The sequence below is a fragment of the Sinohyriopsis cumingii genome, chromosome 13, assembly GCF_028554795.1.
Source record: "Sinohyriopsis cumingii isolate HCF-2022 chromosome 13, ASM2855479v2, whole genome shotgun sequence".
Classification (NCBI taxonomy): domain Eukaryota; kingdom Metazoa; phylum Mollusca; class Bivalvia; order Unionida; family Unionidae; genus Sinohyriopsis; species Sinohyriopsis cumingii.
In genome coordinates, this window is record NC_142973.1 from 13,107,501 (window position 1) to 13,123,814 (window position 16,314).

Below are 16,314 nucleotides of genomic sequence, written 5' to 3' on the forward strand. Positions count from 1 at the left end.
AAATTCGTGCATTTATTATTATTATTTTGTAAACTCACTTGTTAAATAGACAATGGATTTGTTTTACCTACACAATTGAAAGAAACGTTTTAAATTTCCAATGAGTGGCGGAAGAAATTATAATATACATGAACTCAAACAGCTCGTGACATTCCGGTAGTTAAATATGGGTGATTGCAATGATTTATTTTATTAGAACTTAACATTTCTTGAAACAGTCATTCGACATATCAGTGGTTAGAAGCACCTGAACATTTAAAAGGCGAAATTAAATTAAGTCAATGAAATGCAATTTGTATATTTCTCAGTTAATATTTTCCTTGCATCATACACATTGGATAAAATGTTGCGTCACTGAGTGGACTGTGATATGGCATCTACTTAACTGGTTTTATAACAGTAGGTCTGGCAAAAGAGTACCCAGTTCGTGATGACATTGTTTATGTTTTAAAAAATTATGTTAATCCTTCGGTGCCATTGGCCTAATAAAGTTGACTGTTGACATCACATATTGATAACTTAAATCTTCTTTCTAATTTTTTGTCGATTGCAGCTGCAGTGTTTACACGTGCAAATGGTTTCGTTTAGTTTACCGCCTGTAAACATTTACAAAACTGGTCAACGTATAAGCTAATATGCAGGAACTATCCACTCCAATTAAACGATGCACTTCTAGATCTCTGTCTAAGAGGAATATTCAGGGGGATAAAAAAAAAAGTTCATTCCTTTCTGAAAATAAGTGTGATTTTCGCTAGGAAAAAAACCGAAGTTGACAAAAATTGGTTGTAGCGCTTATTGCACAATTTGACATATCAGGATGATTTACTGATAATGCTGACACAATTTGTAAGACTACATTATTTACCTTTCAAAAACATGTCTGGTAAAGGAACCTTTTCTTAGTAACATTTTATTTGCAAGAAACCAAGTTTCACAGATTTTGTCCGCTTGCATTTATCAATTATGTTTTTATGTAAATGAATGTAATAGTTGGAAGCCATGTCACGGCGATTCTGTGGATGTTTTATTAAAATCGTCAGATATGTTCCAAAAAGTCATATTTTACATGCTGAATCCTGTCGTGGTAGGAGATCAAAGAGTTTCATCAAATCAAGCAGTTATAAGTTGAGTGAGTCCAGCATGCACGTAATATTAGTGAAATGTCCAGCAGGACATTCCAGTAGACTTAAAGTGAATTACGTGTCTTTTTAGTACTGACGTGGTGTCAGCAGAGACTTGGATGCGCTCAGCTATGCCGGACATCTGGACAGTCGACTGTGTGTGCGTGTCGGGAGGGATATTTCCTGCATCCCAATGGCAAGGATTGCATTCGTACGTAGGTAGCCCGATCAGGGAAATTGTGACCATTTTTATAACTAATTGACCGTTTTTCTCTGTATAATGAATCCCCCCCCCACGTCTCTTTATTTCAAGCATAATCCTGTCCCAGTGTCGGTACTTCATGAGTAACATTCAGTATGATGTGATGCTAGAATTTTATTTCCAAAATTTCAACCAAAAATACTTTAAGCTAGAATACGTTTCAAATTTTGACAAGTCCTCTATTTTATCTTTTCGTGAAGATAGTAAAACCATGCTGTTAAGTAGTACAACCATCTTCATTCTCTTTCTTTATAAGTTTCTAAAAGCTGTGACTTGTACTAGCGTTGTTTCATTGATATCATACAAATGTGAGAAACATTACATTTATAATTTTAGTAATTTTACTTTAAAAATTAAAGACTGTACGGTTTGTTAAGAACAAAATAAATGGTTAGATCATTTAAATATACCATAAAGTCTAAGATTAAATGCTTTTGAAGCAGAAACAATTCTTCGGCTCTTTGGTTTATATTGCTTGTAAATAGTCAGTTGTTTTATATTTATTTATCTTTATAAATGCAGTAACAAGTTTGTAATTTCTAAATGTTTATTTATTTTTACATTTTCCACACAAAGATTATGGACTTGCTGCCATGACCTGATATTTGATATAACAAAGTAAAATACATTACTTTTTAATATACTACTTTACTTAATAATAATAATAATAATAATAATAATAATAATAATAATAATAATAATGTGTTGCATTCAGGTTCAAATGACACACAAGCATCAAGTAAGGGTCCTACAACTTTATGAAAAACTTAAGCTTAAATCTATATAAAAAACCAAACACCAGTGTTGTTTACAGTACGAAGCACAGCCAAATAACTGCCAGCTCTCCCACTTTGTCGTTGTTTTAGTAAGGGGTTAGAGATAAGCAATTTTAACTAATTAATTAATTATCCAAAGGATAAACTGGTTCAGGCACAGTTAGCCCTGGAAGATTTTTTTTTAAAAAAAATGGTGCCTGTTGACAGTCTCTATTACGAAATATCTAGACTGCTGGGATTAATGTTCGGGCTGGCTGCCACCACTAACAGCTAGAATCTGATATGCATGGAGAGTGAAAGTGTGCTGAAATAATAATAATAATAATAATAATAATAATTGTGTTATTATTATTATTATTATTATTATTATCTGTGTAATATGTTTACTTAATATTGTACAAAACATCTTAATACTCCATGAAAACAATAGGTATCCTTAACCAAACTGATACTTTTAAACGTCTGTTCAGTTATTCCTGATGTGAGCTTATCTCGTAAAAACTATAAATAAAATGCCAAAACAGAATCTTTCAATCAAGTTATACACAAATCTCTTTATAATACGCAATAAAACTATTTACGTAGCATCTTCTAATTGTATTGTCTCTATGCTTCTTGCAAAAGAACAATTAAGGATGCTCTCGTAGCAATTGCCAGTGGTCTAACGTCTGCATTTATGTAAAACGCAATGTTTACTGCTCGATATCGTCTTCTACGAGTATTAAACACGTTAGCCAAAGAATAATTTACTTTTGTACGTTTTTTATGTTTCCTACTGCAGTATAATGTGATTATAAATATTCCATGGTGTGGTGATTGTGACAGCATGTAAGAAACACTGTCTTATTACATCATGCAATAGCTTGCCAATGAATAGATTGGTTTTAAATTTAAAGTTTTATCTCGTTTTTGACTGCACAAAACAGAAAAGATTTACGATGTTGTGTGTTTGGGAGGGGGGTGTAATTAAAAGGTAAAAGAATGAACCTTGGCTGTGACAGGTTTTGTATTACTGACGCGCTTTGCTATCAGATATGCAAAAAGGCTTAGAAGACTAGACCCTGTTACAACCCTTTGCAGGTAGATAACGTGTGTTTATTCAATTCACATGAAGGGTCTTTTTAATACAGTAAACGTATCTTGCATCTTAAATTTCTTGAAAGAAGTAAACAACTATTCTAAAATATAACTTTCATGTTTTCACGCTGATTTTTTTAAAAAAACCTAACATTTGTATTGTTGTTCATCCTAAGTACCTTTGTTATCTAATTATTCATCGACACGCGCATTTACATTCCCCGTTAATCGGCAATCTTCATATATTACCCTCACCATCTAATTTTTCTTTTTGTTTTTAATTGTTTGCTTTTATTTTCGCCGGTCGATAATGCAACTTTTATCAGATGTAATTAATCTTGCATATAATCATTTCTATGACGCTAAATAGCCATACAGTTCTGGTGTGCTGTAAAACCACAATCAATCAATCAGTGAATTTTGCTGGGATTTTTGGTGATATCATAAAGGTCGCTCTTTTGAGAGTGCACAGAAAATGTATGAAAATACAATAAAAGCAAAATAATTCCAAAGTAGTAGTTTATGGTGAATTAGGAGAAGATATAAGGATACACAATAATTGGGAAATACTGGATAAAATTTCAAATATACTCAAAACATGTAATTCTACAATAAGTGCAAAAACTGAAGGTCTACAATTCCACCATTTGATGATCTTTACGTGAGAAATGCTTTGCAAAGAGTTTCGCCGTGGTTTTAGACTAGTTTGCTACACGAGATTTTTTGTAAAAATATTTTAAAGAATTATCAAGGATTTTTTCTTTTGAACTTGCACCATGATTCAGAATATTTCTAACTGTGTTTTCACAATACATTTAGAGGTTCACGATTCATTTAGAGGTTCACAATTCATTTGTACCGAGAAATGCTTTTCACAGTATGCCTTTTTACTGGAATCTTGGAATCAAGACGATTAACAAATCATTTTAAAAAATCCCAATTATGTTTAATATATCTCAACAAAAAATGGGATACGGCTAGTTGCATTTATTAATGAAGCAAATTAGTTAAAAATTAACAAAATACATAATTTTTTGCAGACTTAAATACCTACCTTGAACTAACAGCTATATGACTGTGTTTCACTTTTTAAAAAAAATGTTTAATTATATGAATGTCATATTTTGTACATCATGATGCCTGGTAAATGTATTAACACTATAATCATTACATAATGCACACACACACACACACACACACACACACACACACACATACGTACATACATACATACATACGCACTCACGCAAACACGCACACACACATACAAACATACGTACATACATACATACATACATACATACATACATACATACATACATACCTGAGATTTGACGAGAAATAATACCACCTAATGATGACGATAAATACTTCTTGAAACATCGATACTGAAAAACATAAAAAGTTAATGAACTTAACTTACCGTGCATGTGATCCATTACTAAATTATGCCATATGTTATGTTTTGAAACCATCCTAAAATCTTTCCAAAACAGAAACTTGAGTTTCACGTCCTTTTCAATTCCAGTATATAGAAAAATTTATATTTATAGGGATGCATATTTTATAATGCGTCCTCTTTTGCGAGGTCGTCATATGCGCTTTTAGCATTTTACTCGAAGAGAACAACCAAGTAGCAAAACTTGCTCTTTGTCCTAGTTTTAAGTACTTTATACGTGTTCGCATAAAATGGATTCGATAAATTATACGTTACCTTCATAGGCATAATCAGTATTTAAGATTCTTTGTCTGTCCATCCGTCCGTGAGTCTGTGTGTACGTGTGTCCGTCTACCCGCATGTCCTCATCTTCCTGCATCCTAGTACAATACTTCTTTATTTGTAGTCCTCTACCATCCACTAAGGGTCATATTTGAATGAGTAAGTGTCGATGTGTCGGTCGCCAGAACTGGTTCACTACGTGTTACTTTCAGCAACGTACAACCAATAGGGTTAATCATATGTTAGGGCACTAATTTCATTTGCTTCACACCTATTGTCACCAAACGTAAGAACACTCGGGAAATTTAATCAGAAATGATTCAATATCTTGTCCGTCCTCCCATTACAGCTATGTATGATTTATTTATAAACATATTAATATGCAACTAATAATAAAGGGGTATTTTAGATTGAACAGACTGTTGTGCACCAAAATTAGGTCAAATTGACTTATTTTTAAAAAATATATTCAGAATATGTTTGCACTTTAATTACAATATCTTTTAGCCAGTTATTTTCAGAATTAAAATGTGGACTCATTCAGGGACGAACATTAATTGTGCAAGAAAACTTGGTGGGTTTAACCTAATTTTCAGAATATATTAAAATTAATTAGAAGTTGTATGCGGTTTATAATACCGATAATACTTCACATATTGCCATCAAACGAACAATAAAAGGTGAGCCTTACGATTTTATATTCAAAATATCCATCATTGTGACCTAATTTCAGTTAGTTAATGAAATCATTTAAAATGGTTTATGTGCTTTAATTCCAAACATTTTACCAGCTGCAACAATACTTGCATATATATTGTACTGTATGATTAAGAGGTATGACACACCGAAACTAGGTTTATGTGACCTACTATCTATGGTTTACTGAACTAAATAACGATTTCGGCTTACGTCACTAAATCCGTGAATATCTTGTGAGCTCAGAGCTCATGCTCAGTAACAAATCTGCTATTGATGATTTATCATGAGTAAAGAAAGTGTTTTTTTCCCGTCTCTCCTGCAAAGAAAGTCGCATTGATTAGGTGTATTGGTCACGACGTCTGTCTCTCCGTTGGTCAGTCGGCCACCTTCTGGTTAAAGTGTTTTAAAGGACAATATCTTCCGTTTTCATCAGTGAAACATCATCAGAATATTTGCTTTCAAATGCACCAGAGGGAAGGAAAATAAATCCCTGCAAATTGAAGACTAAAGCGGTCAAATGTCAAGATTGCAGGCTGCTTAAATTTGTGTGGGATTCTCCGGATATACATACAGCAGCTGACTTGGATGTCGAAAGTTCCAAGGTCTAAGTCACAATGGTATTTGTGGTTGTTTTTTTTTCTTTTCTTTTTTTCTTCTTATTTTTTGTTTGTTTGTTTTGTTTGTTTTTTGTTTTTAAATCTTTTTTTTTCGAGAGGGGGCGTGCTAAGAAGGGGAACGGGGGATTGTATTATATGAATTTATATAGCCATTTTACTTTTAACCAGTGTAGACGGCATCTCAGTCGATATGATAAATTTACATATATTGTAGAAACATGTGCTCATGGGAACGGTGGATGTCAACACAATTGCACGGACACACCCAACGGACCATTGTGCAGCTGTGCTCCAAAATATATTTTGACCGACGATGGAAGAACTTGCATAGGTAATTCAAAATAAGTATTCTTTGCGAATATTGGAGTTGTACACACACACACACACACACACACACACACACACACACACACACACACATATATATATTAAAAAGTTGGTTTCCTAAAGGCATCTCAAACTACAAATTAATTCCTGATGAAAAATGGCATATGTAATAATCTGGGTTAAACAGTTCATATTTTCCCTGTCATTTACTATAAAACTACACTTGTTATTTTATTGTCCATTAATTTCCTATATCTCGAACTGAGCACAAGCGATTCGGTGTGCAGTATAAATCAAAAAATGTCATGATTCTCAAATCAAGCACAGACGATTCTGTAATACATTATATTTTCAAATTATTTATGCGAATAAGCAATTTGACGTCATTTGTGTCATTGTTTAAGGAGCAAGATACAACACTTATACACAAAAATGTGTTTATAAACCTGAAGTAATCAATAAAATAAAAAAAAAACTTCACAATGCACTCAATCAAGATATGAAAGTGCGCCTATGTACTGATACAATTTATAAAGTGGTAGATACAACATAACAACCAATGTTGGTTTTCTATAGTTATTAGATAAAAATGTTTCAATGTGTTGATATAATGTACAGAGAATCTTGTCTTAAATTCCCATGAAACTGAATTAAATAAAACTGTTTAGATCTGGTTGTAGAGTGCGAGTGAAATTAATTTTGTTTCTTCTACAAAATATTCATGATCAGTAAATAATTTATATTGGGAAGGACTTTGAAGTCTTCCCCTGAACAGTTATGTGGATATCATACACTTTTAATAAGTCTTCTGTTCTGCCTTGTTATCTACGTACTGTCTTTCTCTTTGCTAATTAATTTTTCGTTTGACCGATGTAAAAGGCTTCACATTTATCATATCAATGCATAAATCACATTGTTAAAAATTGTAATGTTCTCTTTAATTTTAAATACCATGCCAATTTTAAATTTAATTGTGCTTCCATATGTTATATTAGAACATGTTTTAATCTACTCGTGCCACATTTGGTTAAAAGGGCCTCTCTTTCGATGTTAGGTACATTTAGACCTGTTTAGATTTTCGGTTGTATCATACCTTAATAATTTGTATTCTTTCGAAGACATTTCTCATATTATCACAACATTACATGTTCGCACCATAAAGAAGATAATAGTGTTCCGTGACTTAGAAGTTGTCATTAAAGGAATTTCATATGATGATTTCATATTTTCACGGTTACCTCCCTTGATCTGTCCATTCTTTTCCGCTCTCGGTAATCCCAATCTGATAATTACATCTGGGTACATTTGCCTGCAAAGATATTGCTGTAATCATGAGAATTTCTTTACTTCTGTATATTTATCCTTTACAATTGTTGTCACACATGATGCAAGAATTAAAGGAATGTTCACTTTTATGTTGCATAACAAGATTTCTTCTTTAAAGATTAGTCATATATCTCCACAGTCAGTGTAGGTTCGAGTGTCAGGCTCGACCAACATTGGTATGTGAGAAATCTTGCCAGTAGCTTGCGGTGGGTAGGTGCTTTATTGGGCTTTCCCAGGTTTTTCTTCCACGAGACGTACTGGCCGCCTATCATGGCATAAACCCAGATCAACAACAACCTAACAAGAGTTCAAGTTGAGAGAGTGGTGTGTATCACTTTGCTTACTGTGATGTCAATAAGGGTTCCATATAGTTTGGCTTACTGTGATGTCAATAAGGGTTCCATATAGTTTGGCTTACTGTGATGTCAATAAGGGTTCCATATAGTTTGGCTTACTGTGATGTCAATAAGGGTTCCGTATAGTTTGGCTTACTGTGATGTCAATAAGGGTTCCATATAGTTTGGCTTACTGTGATGTCAATAAGGGTTCCATATAGTTTGGCTTACTGTGATGTCAATAAGGGTTCCATATAGTTTGGCGACTACGTCTAGGAAAGGAATAAATGTGTCATTCTTATTTTTTTTAATTGTATAGCTGGGTGACAGTTGTTAAGTTCTTGGAAGAAATCTTCTCAAGATATATGCTTATTCCATAATATGAAACAGACTTCTAAAATCTCTTCCAGTTCTTTCTAAAACAGAAACATTCCGCCAATTCTGTTCCATGTGTATCCTCCATTACTCTATCAAATAAAGTCTCTTCTTCCTACACTAAGACTTGCATAGCATCAGTTGACGCCATTTTGCTGTAAATAGCCATGCCTTGTTCTGAATGTAAGAGTAAAATATATTGTGTTAAAATACTAGTTTAAGGGACTCAAGTATAAATTCATAAATGAATTGTGAATATATGTCTTCAATTTATTTGTTTAACCAAATTTCACAGCTTCAATTCTATAGTCACGTGGAATATTAATGTAAAAGTTGACTATACCAAGGGTCTGTAGTGCTGAAACATTACTCATAATGCCTGGTAATTGACTGATAAAGTCTTTATCAACCCTTATTCACAGTGTCTGGTAACTGATAGATAAAGTCTTTATCATCCTTTATTCACAATGTCTGGTAATTGATTAATAACGTCTCTATCATCCCCTATTCACAGTGTCTGGTAATTGATTGATAAAGTCATAATCAACCCTTACTCACAGTGTCTGGTAATTGATTGATAATGTCTTTATCATCCCTTATTCACAGTGTCTGGTAATTGATAAAGTCTTTATCATCCTTTATTTACAGTGTATGGTAATTGATTGATAACGTCTTTATCATCCCTTATTCACAGTGTCTGGTAATTGATTGATATAGTCAATATTATCCCTTATTCACGGTGTCTGCTAATTGATAGATAAAGTCTCTATCATCCTTTATTTACAGTGTCTGGTAATTGATTGATAACGTCTTTATCATCCCTTATTCACAGTGTCTGGTAATTGATTGATAATGTCTTTATCATCCCTTATTCACAGTGTCTGGTAATTGATTGATAAAATCATTATCAACCCTTATTCACAGTGTCTGGTCATTGATTGATAAAGTCTTTATCATCCCTTATTCACAGTGTCTGGTAATTGATTGATAAAATCAATATTATTCCTTATTCACAGTGTCTGGTAATTAAATTATAAAGTCTTTATTATCCATAATTCTCAGTGTCTGGTAATTGAATGAAAAAGTCTTTGTCAATCCTTATTCACAGTGTCTGGTAGTTGATTGATAAAGTATTTATAATTTCTTATTCACAGTGTCTGGTAATTGATTGATAAAGTCTTTATCAACCATTATTCACAGTGTCTGGTAATTGATTGATATCTTTAGCATCCCTTATTTACAATGTCTGGTAATTGATCGATAAAGTCTTTATCATCCCTCATTCTCAGTGTCTGGTAATTGATTGATAAAGTCTGTATCATCCCTTATTCACAGTGTCTGGTAATTGCTTGATAAAGTGAAAATTATCCCTTATTCACTGTCGCAGAATAGAAACCGAGTGGGTCGTCTGACTAAATGAATAAGACAAACACAATGTGAGAAAGATGGAAATTTATGAAATAAATTAATAAAGAAAAATATATGATGTAAAAGTACAATGATTCTCTCACGCTCTCAACATAAGATTGACTCAAATCACTCTACACAACATTCACACATTGAAAATAAACCAAAATATGAAATCAGTATGAAGTACAGATCCAAGAAACCTCATGGACTGCAAACACGCTTCAAACAGTATTATACCAACAAGAGAGATTCACATAATCTCAAATATGAACTCCGATTAAGATTCAAAATAATCTTATGAACACAACTAAAATTCAAAATAATCTTATGAACACAACCAAGATTCAAAATAATCGTATAAACACAACTAAGATTCAAAATAATCTTAAGGACATAAAAATGCAATTGGAACAATAATTGAACCAAACGTATGCTTCTAGACCCCTTGTACAGTCGCACGATTCCTTGGGTTGGCCCACACTCTTATCGGCCGCTCGCACTCGTAATGGATCCACTACATGTACAGTCATACGTATATACACGTTCAGACAGCATACAGCACCCTTTTGAATTTGCTACGTCTACGTCCGTGGCACAGATATACGTACATACATACATACGTATCGACAGCACGCAGCCTTAATAACTCTGGAAACTCCAGACAGCTCTAAACAACTTTAGACAGCTTCAGACAGCTCTAGTCATATTCACAGTCACAATCCCAGTGACAGTCACAATCACAGCCACAGTCACAAGTCACAATCACAGCGACAGTCACAATCAGCCCTATGGCTGGAGAACAATGGAGAGCGTACACTCCCTGACGTGATCCAAAACGACTAGTGTCGGTTTAGAAATCGATCTTACTTAGAGCAAAAGTCAGGGTAAAATACCCGTACATATCATGTTATTAATGTCCCTTCGTCGTAAGTAATTTATGGCGTGGTACATGTTGATACAGTCGCTTACCTGGAAAATACTCTTTCACCCCGGATAACGTTGTACGCATGTACAACGAGAAATAGTCAAATAGTTCTAAGGCAAAACCAAGTTATTTATTTGCCTAATTCTGTGATAATACCTCCCCTCAAGAGAAAAAAATGTACACATTTTAAAAAAAAAAACCTCACAGAATAAAAGAGAAATTACTAATGATATGTTACAATATTTACACCGGTTATACTGCAATCTGAATTTTCTATACTGGGTAAAAATTTATCCAAATTTCCAATCATGCTCTACTCAAGTAGTCTGCCTCTATATTTTCAACTCCTCTTATTGCCTCTACACGGAAGCGATAAGGTTGTAGTGTCAGCGCCCAACGCATCAATCGAGCGTTAGCGACCTTGGCCTTGTTTAAATACAATAGGGGTTGGTGATCAGTCTCGAGAACGAAATCTCTCCCAAAAAGATACGCATGATACTTCCCAATTCACCACACTATGGCCAAACACTCTTTCTCAATAATAGTTTTGACGGATTCGTCACGTTCTTGTTCTCGTTTGAATTCATCACGCGAAATTCCGGAGATCGATTCAGGGACTATTAATTTCTGAAACGCGTTTTTCTCTCGTCGGGTTTGCGCTCGCGATTCGACTGCCTGGGCCAAAGGTATCCTGAAATCTACCATGGTTGGAAGACGGGAACCTTCAACATTGCCGATCGTCAGATCGTAAATAGGGTTTTCCATACAAAGGGCATCAACAGTTCCGGTTAGGAAAGGTGTTTCTACAGTGATCCTTGCTACGGGAATGCGACCGATCGTCTTCTGATCGAGTAGCATACATGGAGACTCCCACCCGAGCATTTGGTTATCCTGCACGAGACTTCGTTTGATCACTACAGCCGTGCAACCATTGTCACGTAATGCTACGATTTCTAGACCGTTCACGAAACCTCTCGCGGTTGGTACTCGCGCTTCGGGAAAAAGACACGTGCCAAGTGTACGAATACCTGGTTTTACCTACACAAGATTATCAGATATACCTTTACTCTGTATAGCAACGGCTACCTTATGTATAAGTCCCTTTCTTTTAGGACATTTTGCTTGAACATGACCCCATTCCTAACACAAATAACATTGTATTCCCTGACGACCTGTATCCCTAACTGGCCTACTTGCCTCAGCTGATTTCACAAGCTCCCTTGGCATCCGTCTCGTTGACTGGTTTCCAGACTTAAAATCTTTTGAAACCACGTTCTGGGTTCCCCCATGAGCCTTGGCATAGAAATCGGCTTGCTTAGCCATATCCTGTACGCTTGAAAAGACTTTCTCTTTCAGAAACTGACTTAGTTCCCGCCCAACTGTGTTCAACAATTGATCTCTGAGCAAGAAATCAGTCAACCCTTCAAACGTTTTCACGGCTTTGCCGCATTCAATCCACCTCTGAAAACAGTTCGCTATTCTAACGATGAACTGACCAAAGGTTTCTCCCTTCTCGGGCTTGCTATATCTGAACTTTTTTACGGAAACCCTGTTCACTCAGCTCGTACCTTTTCAGAAGTGCTTCCTTCAGGACGTCGTATTTGAACTCATCGTCCCTAGGAAGTCGCGAGTACACATCCAGCGCGTTACCTTTTAATAAACCACTGAGATGCAGTGCCCAGTCATTTCGACTCCACTTCTGGTTCTCGGCATACCGCATAAACCGATGAAGATAACTATCCATGTTATCTTTTTCATCGTCAAAGGGGGGTAATTTGGGACCGTTTAATTTACTAGAGGCAGAATCGTGTTCATTTCTAGCTGTTTCTAACTCTATCTTACGTTCATGATCTCGTTGCCTTAATCTTTCTTCTATCTCCAAAGCTTCTAACCTTGCTAGTTTTTCCCTTTATAACTTTCTATCTTCTGGTTCTTTAAGCAGTTCTATATTCTCCCTCTCCGCTCCCCTTTTCCATTATTTCCTTTCCTTTTCGGCCTGTTTTTCTAGTTCTATCTTTTCCCTCTCTAATTCTGCCCGCCTTTCCTCTGTTTCCCTTTTTTCCCTTTCTAATTCCCTTTTTTCATTCCTCTCCCGGGCTTGTTCTTCCCTTTCTAATTCCCTCACCTTTACCCTTTCATCCCTCTCCCGGGCTTGTTCTTCCTTAATAAATTCCCTTAGACTTTCTCCCTTATACCCAAGTTCTTTGCCTAAGGCGACCAAGTCCTTAAGGGATGACATGATTAATAGTAATATAACAAATTTAATTTTACAAAAGAAACTAACCCTATATTCCTGATGAAGGCAACCAAAACAAAATGAATATGTATTTATACTAGACCCACAGGCCTAGAACAACTAAACAAATTAAGCACCTACTTGATTATCTTGTCAAGAAGGTAACACTCGAATATAAACAATAAGTGTAGACTTTCACAAACAAGATGATGACGATTCACTTAATCCAAAGATCCCACTTCTGACACCATTGTCGCAGAATAGAAACCGAGTGGGTCTTTGGACTAAATGAATAAGACAAACACAATGTGAGAAAGATGGAAATTTATGAAATAAATTAATAAAGAAAATATATGATGTAAAAATACAATGATTCTCTCACGCTCTCAACATACGATTGACTCAGATCACTCAACACAACATTCACACATTGAAAATAAACCAAAATATGAAATCAATATGAAGTACAGATCCAAGAAACCTCATGGACTGCAAATACGCTTCAAACAGTATTATACCAACAAGAGAGATTCACATAATCTCAAATATGAACTCCGATTAAGATTCAAAATAATCTTATGAACACAACTAAGATTCAAAATAATCTTATGAACATATATATGCAATTGGAACAATAATTGAACCAAACGTATGCTTCTAGACCCCTTGTACAGTCGCACGATTCCTTGGGTTGGCCCACACTCTTATCGGCCACTCGCACCCGTAATGGATCCACTACATGTACAGTCATATGTATATACACGTACAGACAGCATACAGCACCCTTTTGAATTTGCTACGTCTACGTCCGTGGCACAGACATACGTACATACATACATACGTATCGACAGCACGCAGACTTAAATACTCTGGAAACTGCAGACAGCTCTAAACAACTTTAGACACCTTCAGACAGCTCTAGTCATATTCACAGTCACAATCCCAGTGGCAGTCACAAGACACAATCACAGCGACAGTCACAATCAGCGACGTTATACGCATGTGTCTGGTATTTGATTAATAAAGTATTTCTGATTCCTTATTTAGAGTGTCTGGTAATTGATAGATAAAGTCTTTATCATCCCTTATCCACAGTGTTTGGTAATTGATTGATAAAGTCTTTATCATCCCTTATTCACAGTGTCTGGTAATTGATTGATAAAGTTTTTATTATCCCATATTCACAGCGTCTGGTAACTGATCGATACAGTTTTTATTATCCCTTATTCACAGTGTCTGGTAATTGATTGATAAAGTCTTTATCATCCCTTATTCATAGTGTCTGGTAATTGATTGATACAGTTTTTACTATCGCTTATTCACAGTTTCTGGTAATTGATTGATAAAGTCTTTGTCATCCCTTATTCACAGTGTCTGGTAATTGATTGATAAAGTCTTTATCATACCTTATTCACAGTGTCTGGTAATTGATTGATACAGTTTTTATTATCCCTTATTCACAGTGTCTGGTAATTGATTGATAAAGTCAATATTATCCCTTATTCATAGTGTCTGATAATTGATAGATAAAGTCTTTATCATCCTTTATTCACAGTGTCTGGTAATTGATTGATAAAGTCTTTATCATCCCTTATTCACAGTGTCTGGTAATTGATTGATAAAGTCTGTATGATCCCCTATTCACAGTGTCTGGTAATTGATTGATACAGATTTTATTATCCCTTATTCACAGTGTCTGGTAATTGATTGATAAAGTCTTTGTCATCCCTTATTCACAGTGTCTGGTAATTGATTGATAAAGTCTTTGTCATCCCCTATTCACAGTGTCTGGTAACTGATCGATACAGTTTTTATTATCCCTTATTCATAGTGTATGGTAATAGATTGATAAAGTCTTTATCATCCCTTATTCACAGTGTCTGGTAATTGATTGATAAAGTCTTTGTCATCCCTTATTCACAGTGTCTGGTAATTGATTGATATAGTCAATATTATCCCTTATTCATAGTGTATGGTAATTAGTTGATAACGTCTTTATCATTCCCAATTCACAGTGTCTGGTAATTGATTGATAAAGCCAATATTATCCCTTATTCTCAGTGTCTGGTAATTGATTGATAAAGTCTTTGTCATCCCTTATTCACAGTGTCTGGTAATTGATTGATAAAGTCTTTGTCATCCCCTATTCACAGTGTCTGGTAACTGATCGATACTGTTTTTATTATCCCTTATTCATAGTGTATGGTAATAGATTGATAAAGTCTTTATCATCCCTTATTCACAGTGTCTGGTAATTGATTGATAAAGTCTTTGTCATCCCTTATTCACAGTGTCTGGTAATTGATTGATATAGTCAATATTATCCCTTATTCATAGTGTATGGTAATTAGTTGATAACGTCTTTATCATTCCCAATTCACAGTGTCTGGTAATTGATTGATAAAGTTTTTATCATCCCTCATGAAAATGGGAATTGCTCTGTAAAGAGGTTTTAATGCAGTACCAAGCAAATGATGTATCTTCTTGTGCAACTGATACGTCCAAATTGTCAGTCTTGAGGCCTGTTTATTGTTACATATTCCACATTTTGCTGCTATAACGAAACGTACGAATTATGCGAATTTTGCCTGCCGGGACGCCGCTCTGGTGGTCTAGTGGTTAGAGCGTCCGCCTCGGATGCGGGAGGTCGTGGGTTCGATCTCCGGCCGAGTCATACCAAAGACTTACAAAAATGGTACTAACATCTGCCTCGCTTGGCGCTCAGCATTAAGCGGTTAGTGTTAGGACTTGTCGGCCTGGTTTCAGGATAATATGACTGGGTGGGAAATCATGCTGCAAGTCTTCGGCATGATGATGATACCCCAGTGCTAGACATCACTATAAACTGTCACACTGCAGACATCGTAGCGATATGACTGAAACATTGTTAAAGCTACGTTAAAAATCCAAATCACACACAACTGCCGGGACAAAGTCACGCATCTGTGCAATCTAATATGATTGGCTCTAAAGGTAGAACCATGAACCCAGATGCATGTGTGTTATGTAAGTATTACCCTTTGAGCCAATCATATTTCACCGTTAACGTGTGTGCCACTTTGGTCGGCATGTTTTTAAAATGAGTGTAACGTGTATTCGAGTTGTGTG

General features: G+C 35.2%; 1 protein-coding gene across 4 annotated transcripts in view; it reads left to right on the forward strand.

Moving 5' to 3' along the window:
- The window catches only part of LOC149784952 (signal peptide, CUB and EGF-like domain-containing protein 1), a 297,834-nt gene that overhangs the window by 235,589 nt on the left and 45,931 nt on the right, over positions 1 to 16,314 (forward strand). For all 4 annotated transcript variants that reach the window (XM_089978604.1, XM_089978603.1, XM_089978606.1 and 1 more), the window contains 2 exons: positions 1,213 to 1,332; positions 6,487 to 6,603. In XM_089978604.1, coding sequence (XP_089834730.1) covers positions 1,213 to 1,332; positions 6,487 to 6,603 — 237 coding nt within the window. The remainder of the gene's footprint in view (positions 1 to 1,212; positions 1,333 to 6,486; positions 6,604 to 16,314) is intronic.